Raw genomic sequence first — 16,043 nt, 5'->3', positions numbered from 1 at the left:
TATGAACCAAACAAGAAGTTCGACAAAGAGACAGAAATCATAGATAAGAACCAAACAAAAATTCTAGAGCTGAAGAACACGATGAATGCAAGAGTGTCAAAAGGAGACTTGATCAAGGAGAAGATATATTTTGCAAATTCAACAATAGGTCATTTGAAATTACTCAATCAGAAGAGAAAAAAGAATGAATGATAAGAAGGAAAGAATGCCTTGCAATTTATGAGACACTAACAAAAGATCCAACATCCATGTTCTGGGAGTCTTGGGAGAAGAGAGAAAGAAAAGGGCAGAAACATTATTTAAAGAAATTATGGACTATGTGAAGATGGGTGAGAAGGCAGCCGTCTACAAGCCAGGAAGAGGACATTCACCAGAAACCAAATCTACTGGCACCTTGATTGAACTTCTCAGCCTCCAGAACTGTGAGAAATAAATTTCTGTTGTTTATGCCACCAAAAAAAAAAAAAAAAAAAAAAAAAAAAAAAAAAAATTATGGCTAAAAACTCAAATCTTGTGAGGAAAATGGACATCTGGATTCATAAAGCTCAAAGGAACCCTCAAATGATCAACCTGAAGAACAGTAAACTGAGACACATTACTACTGAATTGTCAAAGTCATAGATAAAGAGAACTTTGAAAGCAGCAAAAATGACTCATCATATAGAAGGGAATTCGCATAATACCATTAACAGAGTTCTCAACAAACACCTTGTAGGCTATGAGAAGGTGAGGTGATATATTCAAAACACTAACAAACGAACAAAAACACCTGCCAACCCAGAATATAAAAGTTGGCAAAATTATCCTTTACAAATGAAGACAAGATAAAGTCTTTTTCCCAGAGAAACAAAAACTGAGGGAGTTTGTTACCACCAGACAGACCTGACTTATAGGAAATGCTTAATTAGGAGAGTTCTTCAAATCAAAATGAAAACACATTAAACATGCAGAAAAGGATATGAAAGCATAAATGTCACTAATAAACATAAAAAGACAAAAAAGAATAATGTTACACTGTAATGGTAGCACATAAATTGCTTTTAAACCTAATATAAAAATTAAAAAATAAAAACTTGTTACATAATATAAAAAGCAAACTGATTGTAAGAACATAAAGTGTGGGGGAAACATTAAAAGTGTAGTTTTTGTGTGCAACTGAGGTTACACTGTTGTCGGCTTAAAATAGATGGTTATAACTACAAGACATTTTATGCTACAGCCAAGCTAATTACAAACAAAAAAATCTATAGTAGAAACACAAAAGATAAAAGAGAAAAGAATCAAAGCAAATCACTACAAAATTATTAATAAAGACAGAAAGATATGAAGAGAGGGACAAAACAACTGCAAAACAGAAAAAATAACATAGCAACGTTAAGTCCTCATCTATCAAATAATGATTTTAAATGTAAATAGACTAAACTCTCAAATCGAAAGTCAGAAAATACCTAAACTGATAAGACAAACAAGATCCAGAGATATGCTATCTACAAGAGACTCATTTTAGAATTAGACACACATAGGCTGAAAGTGAAGGAATGTAAAAAGATACTCCATGCAAATAGTAACCAAAAGAAAGTAAGAGTGATTATTATACTTAAGCCAGGAAAAATGCACATTAAGTCAAGAACTGTCTCTAGGGACAAAGAAAGTCATTATATAACAATAAAAGGGTCTGTTTCACAGGAAGACATAACAATTATAAATACATACAAACTCAAGAGTGGAACATATATACCAAACATTAACATATCTGAAGAGAGAAAATGAAGAATAGTGAAACTATCCATACTACTCACAGTAGTCAACAGATTCAATGCAATCCCTAACCAAAATCCCAATGGCATTCTGTTACAGAAGCAGAAAAAACTATCTTGAAATTCATATGGAACCACCAAAGGCCTGGATAGCCAAAGCAATCTTGAGAGAAAACAATGCTGGGGGCATCATACTTCCTGACTTCAAAATACATTACACAGCTATAGTAATGCAAACAGTATGGCATTGGCATGAAGATAGGCACACGGACCAATGGAACAGTACAAAGAGCCCAGAAATACATCCACACAACTGGTCTTCCACAAGGGTGCCAAGAACACACAATGAGGGAAAGGATAGTGTCTTCAATAAATGGTGCTGGGAAACCTGGATATCCATATGCAGAAGAATGAAATTGGATTCTTATTCACATAATATACAAAAATCAACTCAAAGTAGATTACAGACTTAAACCTCAGACCTGAAATTGTGGGAAAAAAAAAAAATGAAAGAGAATAAGTATTGGTGATATTGTGGAGAATCCTTGTACACTGTTGGTGGGAATGTAAATTAATAGAGCCATTATGGAAAATAGTATGAAAGTTCCTCAAAAAACTAAAAATAGAACTACCTTATGACTGAGCAATCACTCTTGGGTACATATCCAAAGGAAATTAAATCAGAATCCCAAAGAAATATGTACATTTTCATGTTCACTGCAGCATTATTCACAATAGCCAAGATACAGAAACAATCTAAATGTCCATTGACAGATGATTAAAGAAGATATGGTAAGTACACATACAATGGATATTATTCAGCCATATAAAGGAAGGAAATCCTGGCATGTGTCCCAACATGGACGAAACTGGAGGACATTATACTTAGTGAAATAAGCCAGCACAGAAAGACAACTATTGTATCATCTCACTGGAATCTAAAAGAGTTAAACTTATAGAAACAGAGAGTAGAATGGTGAGTTTTCAAAGGGCTAGGGAAATGGGGAATGGGGAGATGTCGGTAAAGGAGTACAAAGTTATATAAGGCAAAGAAGCTATGGAGTTCTAACATACAGCAATGTGACTAGAGTTAACAATACTGTATTCCATACAGGCATACTTCAGAGATATTGTGGGTTCAGTTCCAGATTACCACAATAAAGCAAGTATGACAATAAAGCGAGCTATAATCTTTTTGCTTGTGGAGGACCTTGCCTTTAATTTGTAAAACATGCAACATCTGTGAAGTGCAATAAAGTGAAGTATGCCTGTGCTGAAATTCACCAAGAGGGTAGTAGCTCTTAAGTGTTCTCAAACCACCCCTCAAAAAGTAACTGTCAGGTGATGGGAATGTAAATTAGCTTGATTGTGGCAATTATTTCACAATGTATATGTATGTCAAAATATCAGGTCTTATACCTTAAATATGTGCAATTTTAATTGTCATTATACCTCAGTAAAGATGGAAGCCATGAACTGACATTTACTGTCTAAGGATATATAGATGGCATATGAGCACATGAAAAGATGAACACATTTAAAATCCCTAGCCATTAAGGAAATGCAAATTAAGAATCATGATGAGCTATCACTATATTCCTATTACAACCACTAATAGAAAAAACACTTATAATACCAGGTACTAGGAAGGATGGGAAGTAACTGGATTTCTCATACACGGCTGATACACAAAATGCTACAGCTACTCTGGAAAACAGTTTGGCAATTTCTTAAAGGACAAAATATATTCTTACCAAACAACCACAATCACACTGCTGGGCATTTATCTCAGAGAAAATTATTATGCTCACACAAAAACCTGAACACGAAGGTTCACAGCAGCTTTATTTAAAATGATCAAAATTTAGAAACAACCTATATGTCCTTCAATAGGTGAATGGCTAAATAAATTATGATACATTCACACAGAATATTATGTAGTAATAACAGAAATAAATTATTGATACACATTATAACTTGGATGGATCTCAATCTCACATATCGAATATTGTATGATTCTATTTATATGATGTTTGTGAAATTGCACAATTATAGAGATGAAGGGCATATTAGCTGGCAGAGATTAAGGACAATGTGGGAGGGAGGAGGGTATGATTATAAAGAAGTGGCATGAGAGAAATCTTTGTGGTGATAGAATAATTCTATATCACAGCTGTGGTGGTGGTTGTATGAAATCTCCACATGTGATAAAATGGCATAGAGCTCTTCACACATATTGTACCAATATCTACTTACAAATGGTGTTGAGATAATCACTTCCTGGCCTTTTGCATCAGATCAAGTATAGTATCTGTTCTCATCACCATTTATTAAATGGTGTTGAGACTATATTATAGTCACATAAGATATAACAATTGGTGGAAGCTTGTGAAGAATATAATTGCTAATTCCTGTGAATCTATAGTTGTGTCATATAAAAGGTTTTTTTAAGTATACATAAAAAACCAAAAACAATCTGAAAACATTTACTTCTTAAAAAGCAAGCCAGAGATGGAGAAAAAAAATGTGTGCAAACATATAGTTGATAAAGGTCTGAACAACTTCTACTCAACAATAAGGACTCCCTCCAAAAAAAAAAAAAAAAAAAAAAAACCCAATAAAATTAAGTAGGAAATGGAGTCAAGATTTGATCACTTCCTTAAAGGAGATTATAAATGGTTAAAAAGCACATGTAAAGAGGTTCAACATTGTTAGTCACCAGGGAAATGCAAATTAAAGCTCAATAAAATATAACTAGATACCAACTACAACTGGTTAAAAATAATAAGACTTATTGAACCAAATGTTGGTAACCAAAAAGCAATGAGACCTCTCTGACACTGCAAATGGGCATAAGAAACAGTGTAGTCAACTTGAAATCATTTGGCAGTTTCTTATAAAATATAAACTTACCAGAAGACCCAACAAGCTCACTTTCTGGTATTTACACAAGAGAAATGAAAACATATTGACACAAAGACTTGTGTGTGCATGTTCATAGCAGCTTTATTCATGATAGCCTCAAATTAGAAAAAAACTCATGTGTCTATCAACTGAAAGCATAACAAACTGTGGTAAAAACAAACTAGTGATACATGCACGAGTCTTACGCTAAGCATTATGCTATGTAAAAGAAGCCAGACAAAAGACAGTATATGCTTTATGATTCCATTTAAATAAAACTCAAGAAAAGGCAAAACTACTGCAATAGAAAGCAGATCAGTGATTGCTAGAGGTCAGAGGGGTAGGGATGGAGGTAGAGGACTCACTGCAAAGTGCTACAAGGTATCTTTTTGGGATGGATGTATTTTGAAGCATGCTTTTGATGATAGTAAAACTCATTGACTGGTACAATGAAAAGTGCTAAATTTTATTTTCTGCTGAAACAAGTCAACGAAAATAATTAACATTTAAAAAAGAAAAACAATTTGCAGTCAATAGGGAGTCACATGGTAAGGTCCACTCACCCACTGAGACGAGGTGGTTGTAGTTCTCCAGCATCACATCTCTGTACAAGGTCCTCTGAGAGGCACTCAGGTACTGCCACTCCTCCAGGGTGAACTCTACAGTCACATCCTTGAATGACACTGAGGCCTATAACAGCACATTTCTAATCAATCTCAGGGTCTTGAATCAGGGACATGGAAAATAATTTTGGAAACTAACTCAATATATTCACTGTTATTGAGTTTAAAACAAAATGCTATATAAAAGATAACTATTATGGCCTTCTGTCTTACACTTTGGGGACATGTGCACAATTAGTAAAAAAAAAAATTATTCTCATGCTGATTTATTTATATCTATTTTTAAATTATACACATATATTATCAATATAATGAGAAAGCTTAGTGCCTTATTTGCTTATTTAGAGTTAATTAATATAGAATTCCTGTATACATTTTCCACACACCAATGGATTATGCTGAGCATGCTGGAGAGTATACATACTCCGACGTAGAGTTCTTGCTGGGGAAATGGGGAAACAATGAAGAGATACATGAAAGCCTAGGTAGGTATTACACATCACTAGATTTATATTTCAGGAGCAATGCTCTAGAACAGGCTTTCTTCAGTTTGGCATTACCAACACTGTGGACCTAAAAACATTATTTTGGGGCAAGACTCTCCTGTGTATTTTAGGATGTTTATCAGTATCTCTGTTTTCCACTGACCATATGCCAGTATTGTCTCCAGTTGTGACAATTAAAACTGTCTCTACGCAAGTTCACCAAAAACTTAAAAATAAAATTATCATATTATGCAGCAATACCTCTTCTAGGTATTTATATGAAGAAAATGAAAACTTTAATCTGAAAAGATATATGCTTCTCTATGTTCACTGCAGCATTGTTTACAATAGCTGAGATATGGAAGCAACCCACGTGTCCACTGATAGATGAACGGATAAAAAAGATGTGATATATAAATACAATGGAATGTTAGCCATAAAAACCCCTGAAATCTCAACATGGATAGACCTAGAGAATATTATGCTAAGTGAAATAAGTGAGACAAAGAAAGACAAATACTGCATGATTTCACTTGTATGTGGAATCTAAAAAGCAAAACAAATGAACAAATAAAATGAAACAGAAACAGACTCACAGATATAGTAAACAAACTGGTGGCTGCCAGGGAAGGGAAGAGGATAGGTAAAACAGGTAAAGGGATCAAGAGGTACAAATTTCCAGTTATAAAATAAGTCATGGATGTAATGTACTGCACTGGGAATACAGTCAATAACATGGTAATGAATTATAGTGAGAAAAGGTAACTAGACTTTTTGTGGTTATCATATCATAATGTATAAAAATAATCATTAAGTTGTTCACCTCAAACTAATATAATATTGAATGTCAATTATAACTCAACAAAAAATAAATCTCCAAACATTGCCAGACATCTCCTGTGTAGCAAAATAGATCCTACTTTTAGGAACCACTGCTTTATATGAAAAATGGACAGTGTATTAAGCAGCAAAAGACCCAAATTAAGAGATGAACTATATTAAGAAAAAGCAACAAAAATAAAGAATGGGAAAAAAATCCTTATAGGAAACAAAATACAGTCATTACTTTGTTGTGCAGCTGTACATAGAGATGCTGCACAAGCAACTGGGTAGAGGCTGATGCTGTATACACAGATCAAAAGAATGAATCAAAGGCTTGGTCGTAGTGAGGCAGATGTTCGTTTGCACTCAAAACACCTGTGGAACTATTTATTTCCACAGGTAATAGAATTATTTCACTGTCAGGTGCATAATTCTGGAACAAAGGAGGGAAGTGTAAAATGAAAATGAGGATTTAGGAGAAATTAGTCATCAAGATGGTAAAGTCATCAGAGAAAAAGAGCTAGCTTAGAAAGGACACAGAAACCAAGAAGACCCAAATATAGAATGTGATGGACTAACCAATTTAACAGGTAGGTAGAAAAAGAATAAACCACAAAGGCTGAGAAAGAATGTCTAAATGATGGAAAGAGAAATCAGAAAGATTAGGGCTCTCTAGGTTCCAACCTAGTTTGCGGTGACATGGCTCAGTGCACCAAGGTCAGAATCGTCAGTAAATATGGAACCCATTATGGTGCCTTCCTCAGGAAAATGGTGGAGAAAATTAAAATCAGTCAGCACGCCAAGTACACTACCTCCTTCTGTGGCAAAACCAAGATGAAAAGAAGAGCTGTGGGGATCTGGCGCTGTGGTTCCTGCATGAAAACAGGGCTCTGGTGGAGCCTGACCTACAACACCACTCCTGCCATCACAGTAAATTCTGACATCAGGAGACTGAAGGAACTGAAAGACCACAATCTGAAACACTGCTGGCCTATAATAAATGGGTTGATTTATGTAACAAAATTACTTTGGTTTGCTAATTGTATTAATTCGATGTTTTGGTTTGCATTGTATTAATTTTGCTTTCTCAAAAAAGATTTGGAAATTAAAACCCTTCTCATTTTTCAATAGCTAAATGAAATATAACATAAAAATATAAGCCTTACAGGTTAGATGTACATCTCAGCTTTTAATGCCTTTTTAAAAAATTTTTTTGCCAGTTCAACTTCTTTGAGATACATTGGTTCAAATTGTGCAAACTTTTGTTTTTAAATCACAGTTAATATTTTTAAAAAATATTAGGTAGGATGACGTAATCTTCCTTTTTTGGTGTTTAGTCTGACTATTGTACCAGCCTCTTCAGAAAACAGTGTGAAACAATTAGAATTTCAGAACAAATTTTGCATATATCTACATCATTCTTTTTCCAGTTTACACACAAGGATTCACAGGATTGAATTATTCGAATTGCTATATATAGTCACACTAATAAAAAATGAAGTTCCCTGGAGGTTAAAAAAAAAAAGGTTACAGAAGTAGAAATGAAGAGAAGAGAGAATTACAAGTATAAATGATTCCTCTAGTTCAAGGGAGCTGAGAACACACATTTATAACCCTTGCCTCCCAAAATACACTCAGGTAAAATACAGAACCTACTATAAATGTATGACAGAAGAGGAATACAGAGAAAATCACAGCAGACAGCCCAAAAATTTGAATGAATTCTGGAAGAGAGAGTGTAAGAGAGCGTTAGATAGGAAAAACTGGGCGATGTTGCCCACAAATGCAAAGAAGTGGGCAGAAGGAGCAGGGCACTAATGAGAACCCAAAAAGATGTCCAAGCTTAAACTGAACAAGACCTAGAACACAGTGTGTCATGAGAATAATAATTAGCGGAGTAAATTTTCATCTGAATATAGGCGATATTTTGAAATAAGTGAGGAAAGGCTGGACATAGATATCACAGGGATAACTAGGTGGCCATCTGAGAAAAGAGAGATTTAAATCTCACACTACTGAGGATAAAATTAAAATGTATTGAAGATGTAAATATAAAAAATAAAATTAATCACATTCTAGAAGACTACACAAAACAATTCTTTTATAATGTTAGAATGAGAAATACCCAGCTATGACAAAATCCAGGATCATAAAAGAAAAAACTGCTAAATTTGATGACACAAAAATCGAATGTCTTTATGGCCCCCCCCCCAAAAAAAAAATCATAAGCAAGCACAAATATGAAAAACTGTAGGAAAACTGTGCAATTTATATCACAGAAATAGTGCTATAAGGATGCACCGGAATATGTGGAAACAGAACAAACTCTAACTATGGGTGATGAACATACAATGCAATATAAATATGACTTACTGTTGAATTGTACACTTGAAACTTATTATTTGGTTAATCAATGTCACCACGATAAAAAAAAATACAAGAAAAAAATACAGAAAATCAATCGGAATAATTATTAAAAACAAAACTAGCGTTATGATGTACATAAGTGCTTTCTCTGTATAAATATTTTGAATAAATTAGTTCTAGAACAACAATAAAGTACTTTAAAAAGATGCACTGGACAGAGTAATTAAAATCAGCACATCAATAGGAAAATGGGTGAAGAATAAACAGTTCAACAAAAAAAGAAATATAAATAAATTACAAATAAAAAGAGACATTCCACCTCACTCAGGAGAAAAGCTTATAAAACTAAACCAAGATATCATGTTTTAAACACATTGGTGAGAATTAAAAAAACCTGAGAGGATGTTCTTATTTGCAAAGTTGTGGGAAAGAAAGTGGCACTTTCAAATTGTTCACTCTACCTTAAAGGCAGAATCTAGGCACTTCAAAGTAATGATTAACACCCCATGATCATCATTTCTTGCTAGGATAAGTGAAATAGACTCCTATATTGTTCCTAATTCCACCACCACTCAATTAGAGCCTACCTTCAACAACAAGACAGAATCAATTTTTTAAACTGTAAGTCAAAACTATCCTTTTAACTCAAATGGATAAAATCCCGAACACTCAAAACCATCCATATCACCTAAATGAAGAGAGATACTATGTTCATGAAGTGGAAGACTCAATATGATCAAGATCTTAATTCTCCTCAAATTGATCTATTCTACAGATTCAATGCAATCAAAATTAAAATCTCAGCAGGCTTTTTTGAGATGGACAAGCTGATTTTTAAAAACTTTCTATAAAGAAGCAAGGGACTTAGACTATCTAAAATAATTTTTTAAAAAGAACAAAGTTGGAAGATTCACATTACTTGATTTCAAGAATTACTGTAAACACACACTCATGAAGACAGTGTGGTATTTTCAAAAGGATTAATACAGATCATCAGAAGTGAAAAGACTCCAGAAACAGATCCATACATTATTTGCTAGGTGATTTCCCAAAGAGGTACCAAGGAAGTTTAATGTGGAAAGTATATTCTTGTCAACAAATGGTAGGTATGCAAAGGTAGAAGGCATAAAGATGCCAAGTGTGTGTTCCTATACTCCCAATATTTAGAGTTCACTGCCAGCATAAAATGTTAAGACTCTCAACCCTTGAAATTCTAGGTTTCAGACTGGACCAACTGGAACATATTTTTTCCTTTACTTGTTAGCAGCTTTTAAAATAAAATTAAAATTAAAACCTGATCAAAAAAAGAAATTATTGATATAAATAATAAAGACCTTAGATTCCTAAAAGAATGTTATCAACAGTATCAACAAGCTTATAACGACTCCACCAAAAAACTAATAAAAACAATAAACAAATACAGTCGAGACACGGGATACAAAATCAATGTATGAAAATCCACTGTGTTCCCATACACTAACAATGAAATTTCATTAAAAAAAAAAGAAATAAACAATTCCTTTGCAACTGCAACCAAAAGAATAAAATACCTAGGAATAAGCTTAACAACGCATGTGAAGGACCTACACACTGAAAACTACAAGGCATTATTAAAAGAAATTGAAGGAGACACAAGGAAATGGAAAGATTTTGTGTTCGTGGATTGGAAGAATCAACATAGTTAAAATGGCCATATTATATATGGCCAAAACAATATACAGATTTACTGAATTCCCCATCAAAATCCCAATGGGCATTTTTTTAAAGAAAAGAATTAAAAATTCATCTGATTTGTATGGAATCACAAAAGACAAAGCAATCCTGAGAACAAGGCCAGAAGTATCACTCTACTTGACTTCGAAGCCATAGTAAAACAGCATAGTATCGGCAGAAAAAGACACAGACCAATGGAACAGAATTGAGGGGCCAGAAATAAATCCACATAATATAGGCAAATAATTTTTAACAAAGGAGCCAAAAAACATACAATGGAGAAAATAAAGTTTCTTCAATAAATGGTGCTGGGAAAACTGGACAGTCACATGCAAAAGAAAGAAACTATAGACTGCTATCTGTCACTATGCAATGAAATTAACTCAAAATTGATAAAAGACCTAAATATATAACCTAAAACAATAAATTGCATAGAAGAGAACACAGACACTAAACTTATGGACCTCAGATTTAGAGGGGATTTTATGAATTTGACCTTAAAGGCAAGGGAAGTAAAAGCAAAAATAAATGAATGGGACTATATCAAACTGAAAAACTTCTGCACAGTAAAAGAAACTATCAATAAGACAAAGAAGCAACCAAATGAATGGGAGAAGGTATTTGCAAACGAAACCTCTGATGAGGGGCTAAAGTCAAAAAAAGGGCAGAGAACCTAAAAAGACACTTTTCCCAAGACATACAAATGGACAACAGACATAGGAAAGCATGCTCATTCACTAGCGATTAGGAAAATGCAAATCAAAACCACAATGAGATACCACTTCACACCTGTACAAATGGCTATCATCAACAAGACAAGTATAACAAGTGTTGAAGATGTTGCTGGGAAAAAGGAACCATCATACACTACTAGTGGAATGTGAATTGGTACAGCCACTATGGAAAGCAGTATGGAGGTTCCTCAAAAAACTAAGAATAGAATTACCATATAACCCAGCAATTCCTCTTCTATCTACCCAAAAAATTTAAAAACATTTATCCGTAAAGATCTATGCACCCCGTTGTTCGCTGCAGCATTACTCAATTACACATGGTGGCCAAATGTAAAACAGCAGAAGCATCCTTCAATAGATGACTGGATAAAGAAGATGTAGTACATATATATAATGAAATATTATTTGGCCATAAGAAAAGACGAAATGCTGCTATTTGCAACAACATGGATGGATCTTGATTATTGTGCTAAGTGAAATAAGCCAGACAGAAAAAGTTGAGACCATACGATTTCACTCATATGTGGGATATAAAACTGAAAGCAACAAATGAACAAGACAAACAAACAAAAAGTCATTAACACAGACAACAGTTTAGTGGTTACCAGAGGGAAAGGTGTGTGTGGGTGGGTGGGTGGGGGGGTAGACGGGCAGACAAGGTAAAGGGAGTCAAATACATGGTAACAAGAGATCTGCCTTTGGGTGATGAACACACAATGCAATATACAGATGATATATTATTAAATTGTACACCTGAAATCTATACAATTTTATTAACTGATATTACTCCAATAAATTTAATTTAAAAAGCTCATAAAATGTATTTTAAACTGAAATAAAAATGAACAATTTTCTATGAAAATGTAATGACAAAAGTTAGACTAAGAGAAAATACAAATTCAGTATAGACAACATTAATAAATTAATAATCAAAATGTTCATGCACAGTATCTTCACAAAGCCCAAATTTTATAGGTGAGTTTCACAGAATCTACATGTCACACAACTTTCTCATGTAAATTATTATAAAAGGAGCAGAAAAGCACCCACTTCCTTTTATGAGACTATGACTATGATTTCAAAATTGAACAGGGAAATAAGAAAGTACAGTCTAAAACTTACAACTAGTAAATAAGTCCTGGAGAGCTAATGCACAACATAGTGATTACAGTCAACAATACTGTATTATAAATGTTAATTCCTAAAAGACTAATTCTTAACTGTCCTCAACACACACAAAAAATATAAATGTGGCATGATAAAGGTCTTAGCTGATGTTACCGTAGTAATCACACTGCATATATAAATGTATCAAACCAACACCTTGTATGTATACCTTAAACTTATGCAATGTCATGTCAATTGTAAAAAAATGTATAGTCCAATTCAACTTGTGGATATGGAAAAAAATATCCTATAGTATCAGCAGAAAACCTTAGGGAAATCTGTAAGAAGCAACTTAGCACCCTACTAGCAACTAGGGTCTATATAGGAATTCAAGTTAATATTAGAAAACTCAATATATTGTTTACAATATTTATAAAGGAAATAAGCAATAGCTTTGTTTCAATAGATACACAAATAGTATTCAATATAATTCAACGCACATTCATGACTAACATGAAATCTTAGCAAACTAGCACCCGTCAGAAACCTAGTTACCCTGACAAAAGGTACCAACCAAGAGCTGATAGCGATACCACAGTTAATGGTAAAACTGCTTATTTTCCCTCAAGATTAACTTGATCTAGTTCTATTTCTCTTTTTCCGTGTAACACATGGACCCTTCTAAGCCTCACAAATCTATTATGATATAAAGAGGGGAATGAAAAAAGAGCTCACCTGAGTTATGTTCATTTTCTTTAGCTCTTGGGAGAGTGTAGTGAACTGGAGTTCAGCTGAGGGGACAGAAAAAAGACAGAGATCACAAGATTTGGCCCACCTTACGGCTCCTAGATTCACCTCCTCAAATATCACACTCTAGTTGGTATTCAGCCTCCCTATTAAACATACGCCCTCTGGGCTTTGAAAAGGCATAGGAAGGATCTTTGTGTGACTCTGAAATGATCACTGGGCTTAAATCTTCAGCTTTTTACTGAATGAACATAAACTTTTCTCCAATGACTGACAATAATGTATGTGTCCTCCTGACTAACACAAAGGAGTAAAAACAGATTAGTTGAATTAAATTACACCAAAGGACATTATTCTTATGTTAAGATTAACTTACAGAAAAATACTCAGTAAGCATTACTTACCTATTTTCCTCAGTGATATTATTTACTCCCGGTATAGACAATTCACAGAAAGCCTAGTAAAGAGACGGAATGATTTAAGGCAGGAATTTTTAATTGTTTGTTTCAGCTCTGATGCTCAAAAGCTCCTTTTTATAAGATGCTTTTGGTGACTTACTTGTGGGAGAGAGGAGCAATGTTTTCCTCCTGACTCTGTCACAAACAAACTGGATTACCCTGGACAAGTTACTGGACCTTTCAGGCCAACTGTCTTTAGAGCCTCCAAGATTCAGAAATTGTAGTCTTGGAAAAACTCTTTACGGATCATCATTCTGGAATTCTGTGAAGTCAGAATAATGTCAGTAGTCACATGTGATGGACACGTGTGACAGCAGCACAGCATCTGTAAAGAGTGGGGACTGTTTAGGGAGAGTGGAGACAGAATCTCCTCCTTCCGTCTACTTACACCTTACTCCCAGACCTTGTTCTCACAAGCTCTCCGATGAGGTGGTCCTTCTTGAGCAGCCCACCCCTGGGTTACCCCAGCTCACCTCATTCCTCTCAAGGCTGGCCCCAAACCCCACTGTTTGCCCAGTATGATGGCTTCTCAAGGTGTTATCATCACCAAGACTAACTCATTCTGGGCCTTGCAAATCTGGGGTCTGCTTCTTTCTGGGCTCTCTTGCCTCTGCTCTGAAGGTCTGCAGAGAGGTCTAAGGTCAAAGGGGTGCTCTCTTCCTGGTAAGACTTCTGTTCACAGAGGCCCCCTTCTTCCTACAATGGTTTCTTTGTTTCAAGGGAACCAGGATGTAGACCTGAGAAACAAAACCCTCTCAGAATTTATATCAGTCTTAAGACAGCCTGACAGTGCAATGGGGCCAGGAACCTGTCTGACCTATGGAATCTGAAGAGACACTAGAATCCCAGGATACATCTGACATGTGGTAGGAGTCTATCTACGTTCTCATTCCCTTATATCCTTTGGTATTAGGTGACAGGTCACTTTGCTAAACGCCTAAATGCAATGCTGGTTTTAGGCAAGTGTCATAACTAAACAAAGCCTGAGACTATAAGTACAGGGATATCTCATTTAATTGGACTTCACAGATGTTGTGGGTATTTTTTTTTTTTTTTTTTTTTTACAAACTGAATGCAAGGCCCTCCACCAGAAAAACACTACCACTCACTTTATTGCAGTGATCTGGAACTAAACCGGCAAAAGCTCCAAAATATGTCTGTAAAGCACATCGGCCCTTCAATCAGAGCTCAAGACTGAGGACACAGCTCCCCAACTTGAGCCTCCGTGTTTGTTGAAGTGGGTGTGAGGTTAAACTATCCAATGAAAAGAACAGAACAAAGGGTCTTTGAAATGTCATAGCAGTTGTCACTTATTCAGTGCTTCCTACCTGGCACTTGCCTAAACCTTCTACAAGTTATGACTTAGATCTAAGTTTCAAAATATCCATGAAACAGTCATTAAAATCCTCATTTTCAGATAACTGACTTTCATCAGGTTCCTTCTGTCGGCCGTGCCTACTGGTGACACAGCTGAAATTTACAAATACCGGGTCTTTTTGGTTCCTAAACTTCAGCTCTCACCGCAGACCCACCGCCTGCGCTTTCTGGCACACTCAGGATCAACACTATAAACGCGCTTTTCCTTGGGTCGCCGGCATGGGATTTTCTCCGGTCTGGCTGCAGTAGGGGCCGGGCACAAGTTTCCTGCATACCCCAGCCCGCAGCGAGCACTTGCTCTTGACCGAATTCAGCCTGACAAGTGCCCGGGAGCTCGAGCGCCCGGGTACCCTTCCTCACCACCCGCCCCCACACACCCTTCCCGGCCTCCCCCGGGCCGAGGGCCCTCCCAGGCACATACGCCAGCCTTGGGGGCGTCGGGTGGGTGTGCCAAGGATTTTTCGCTCCCAATTCTAGGCACAAGCGCACTCCACCCAGCTAGTCGCCCCGCTCTCGCCCCAGGTGCGCACCCTTTACTTTCCGAGTAGACCAGCAGGTTCCCAAACCGCTTTCCAGAAGTGCAGAGAAGTCTATTGAGGAGGCGGGACCACGACCGCACTTGCGCAAAAAGAGACCGGAATCCCTTTCCCAGAGTGCCGCGCGGTGAACGATTCGAGACTACATTTCCCAGTAGACCTCAGCGTTCACTTTTGAAATCGCTGTTGTATGGCCTTTTTGCATTTTGAAAGCTGGAGGATGATTTTCTTAGAAATCTCCTGCCTAGGTTCTTTCAGAGCCAGAAAAGGTTAAGGTTTAAACTTGAACTCTTCTAGCAAATGCAAAGGGTAGTCCTCTATTGGCTCCGGACTGAAATAACAGCATTTTTTTTTTTTTCATAAGTAATTTGGAGAAAATTGGGAAAATTTGCGTTTCGGTTGGATATGAAATT

At 35.8% G+C, this 16,043-nt stretch overlaps 2 protein-coding genes across 2 annotated transcripts in view; one reads left to right on the top strand and one right to left on the bottom strand.

Moving 5' to 3' along the window:
• ZNF510 (zinc finger protein 510) overlaps nt 1-15,617 on the bottom strand; it is a 69,913-nt gene extending 54,296 nt beyond the window's left edge. The window contains exons 1-4 of the mRNA XM_036238977.1: nt 13,818-15,617; nt 13,664-13,716; nt 13,248-13,303; nt 5,225-5,351 (exon numbers count right to left, since the gene is read on the bottom strand). Of these exons, the coding sequence (XP_036094870.1) occupies nt 5,225-5,351; nt 13,248-13,262 (142 nt within the window). The 5' untranslated portion in view covers nt 13,263-13,303; nt 13,664-13,716; nt 13,818-15,617. The remainder of the gene's footprint in view (nt 1-5,224; nt 5,352-13,247; nt 13,304-13,663; nt 13,717-13,817) is intronic.
• Nucleotides 7,291-7,668, top strand: LOC107500183 (60S ribosomal protein L37a-like). The gene has a single exon (XM_016125124.2). It carries the CDS (start codon nt 7,291-7,293, stop codon nt 7,666-7,668), a length of 378 nt encoding a protein of 125 aa, XP_015980610.2.
• Nucleotides 15,618-16,043: the final 426 nt, after the last annotated feature.

Source organism: Rousettus aegyptiacus, unplaced genomic scaffold (assembly GCF_014176215.1).
Source record: "Rousettus aegyptiacus isolate mRouAeg1 unplaced genomic scaffold, mRouAeg1.p scaffold_m13_p_3, whole genome shotgun sequence".
In the NCBI taxonomy this organism is placed as follows: Eukaryota; Metazoa; Chordata; class Mammalia; order Chiroptera; family Pteropodidae; genus Rousettus; species Rousettus aegyptiacus.
This window is presented reverse-complemented; position numbering and strand designations above follow the sequence as displayed.

Coding starts and splice junctions, on each gene's coding strand:
- LOC107500183 (XM_016125124.2), top strand. CDS start 7,291: ATGGCTCAGTGCACCAAGGTCAGAATCGTCAGTAAATATGGAACCCAT.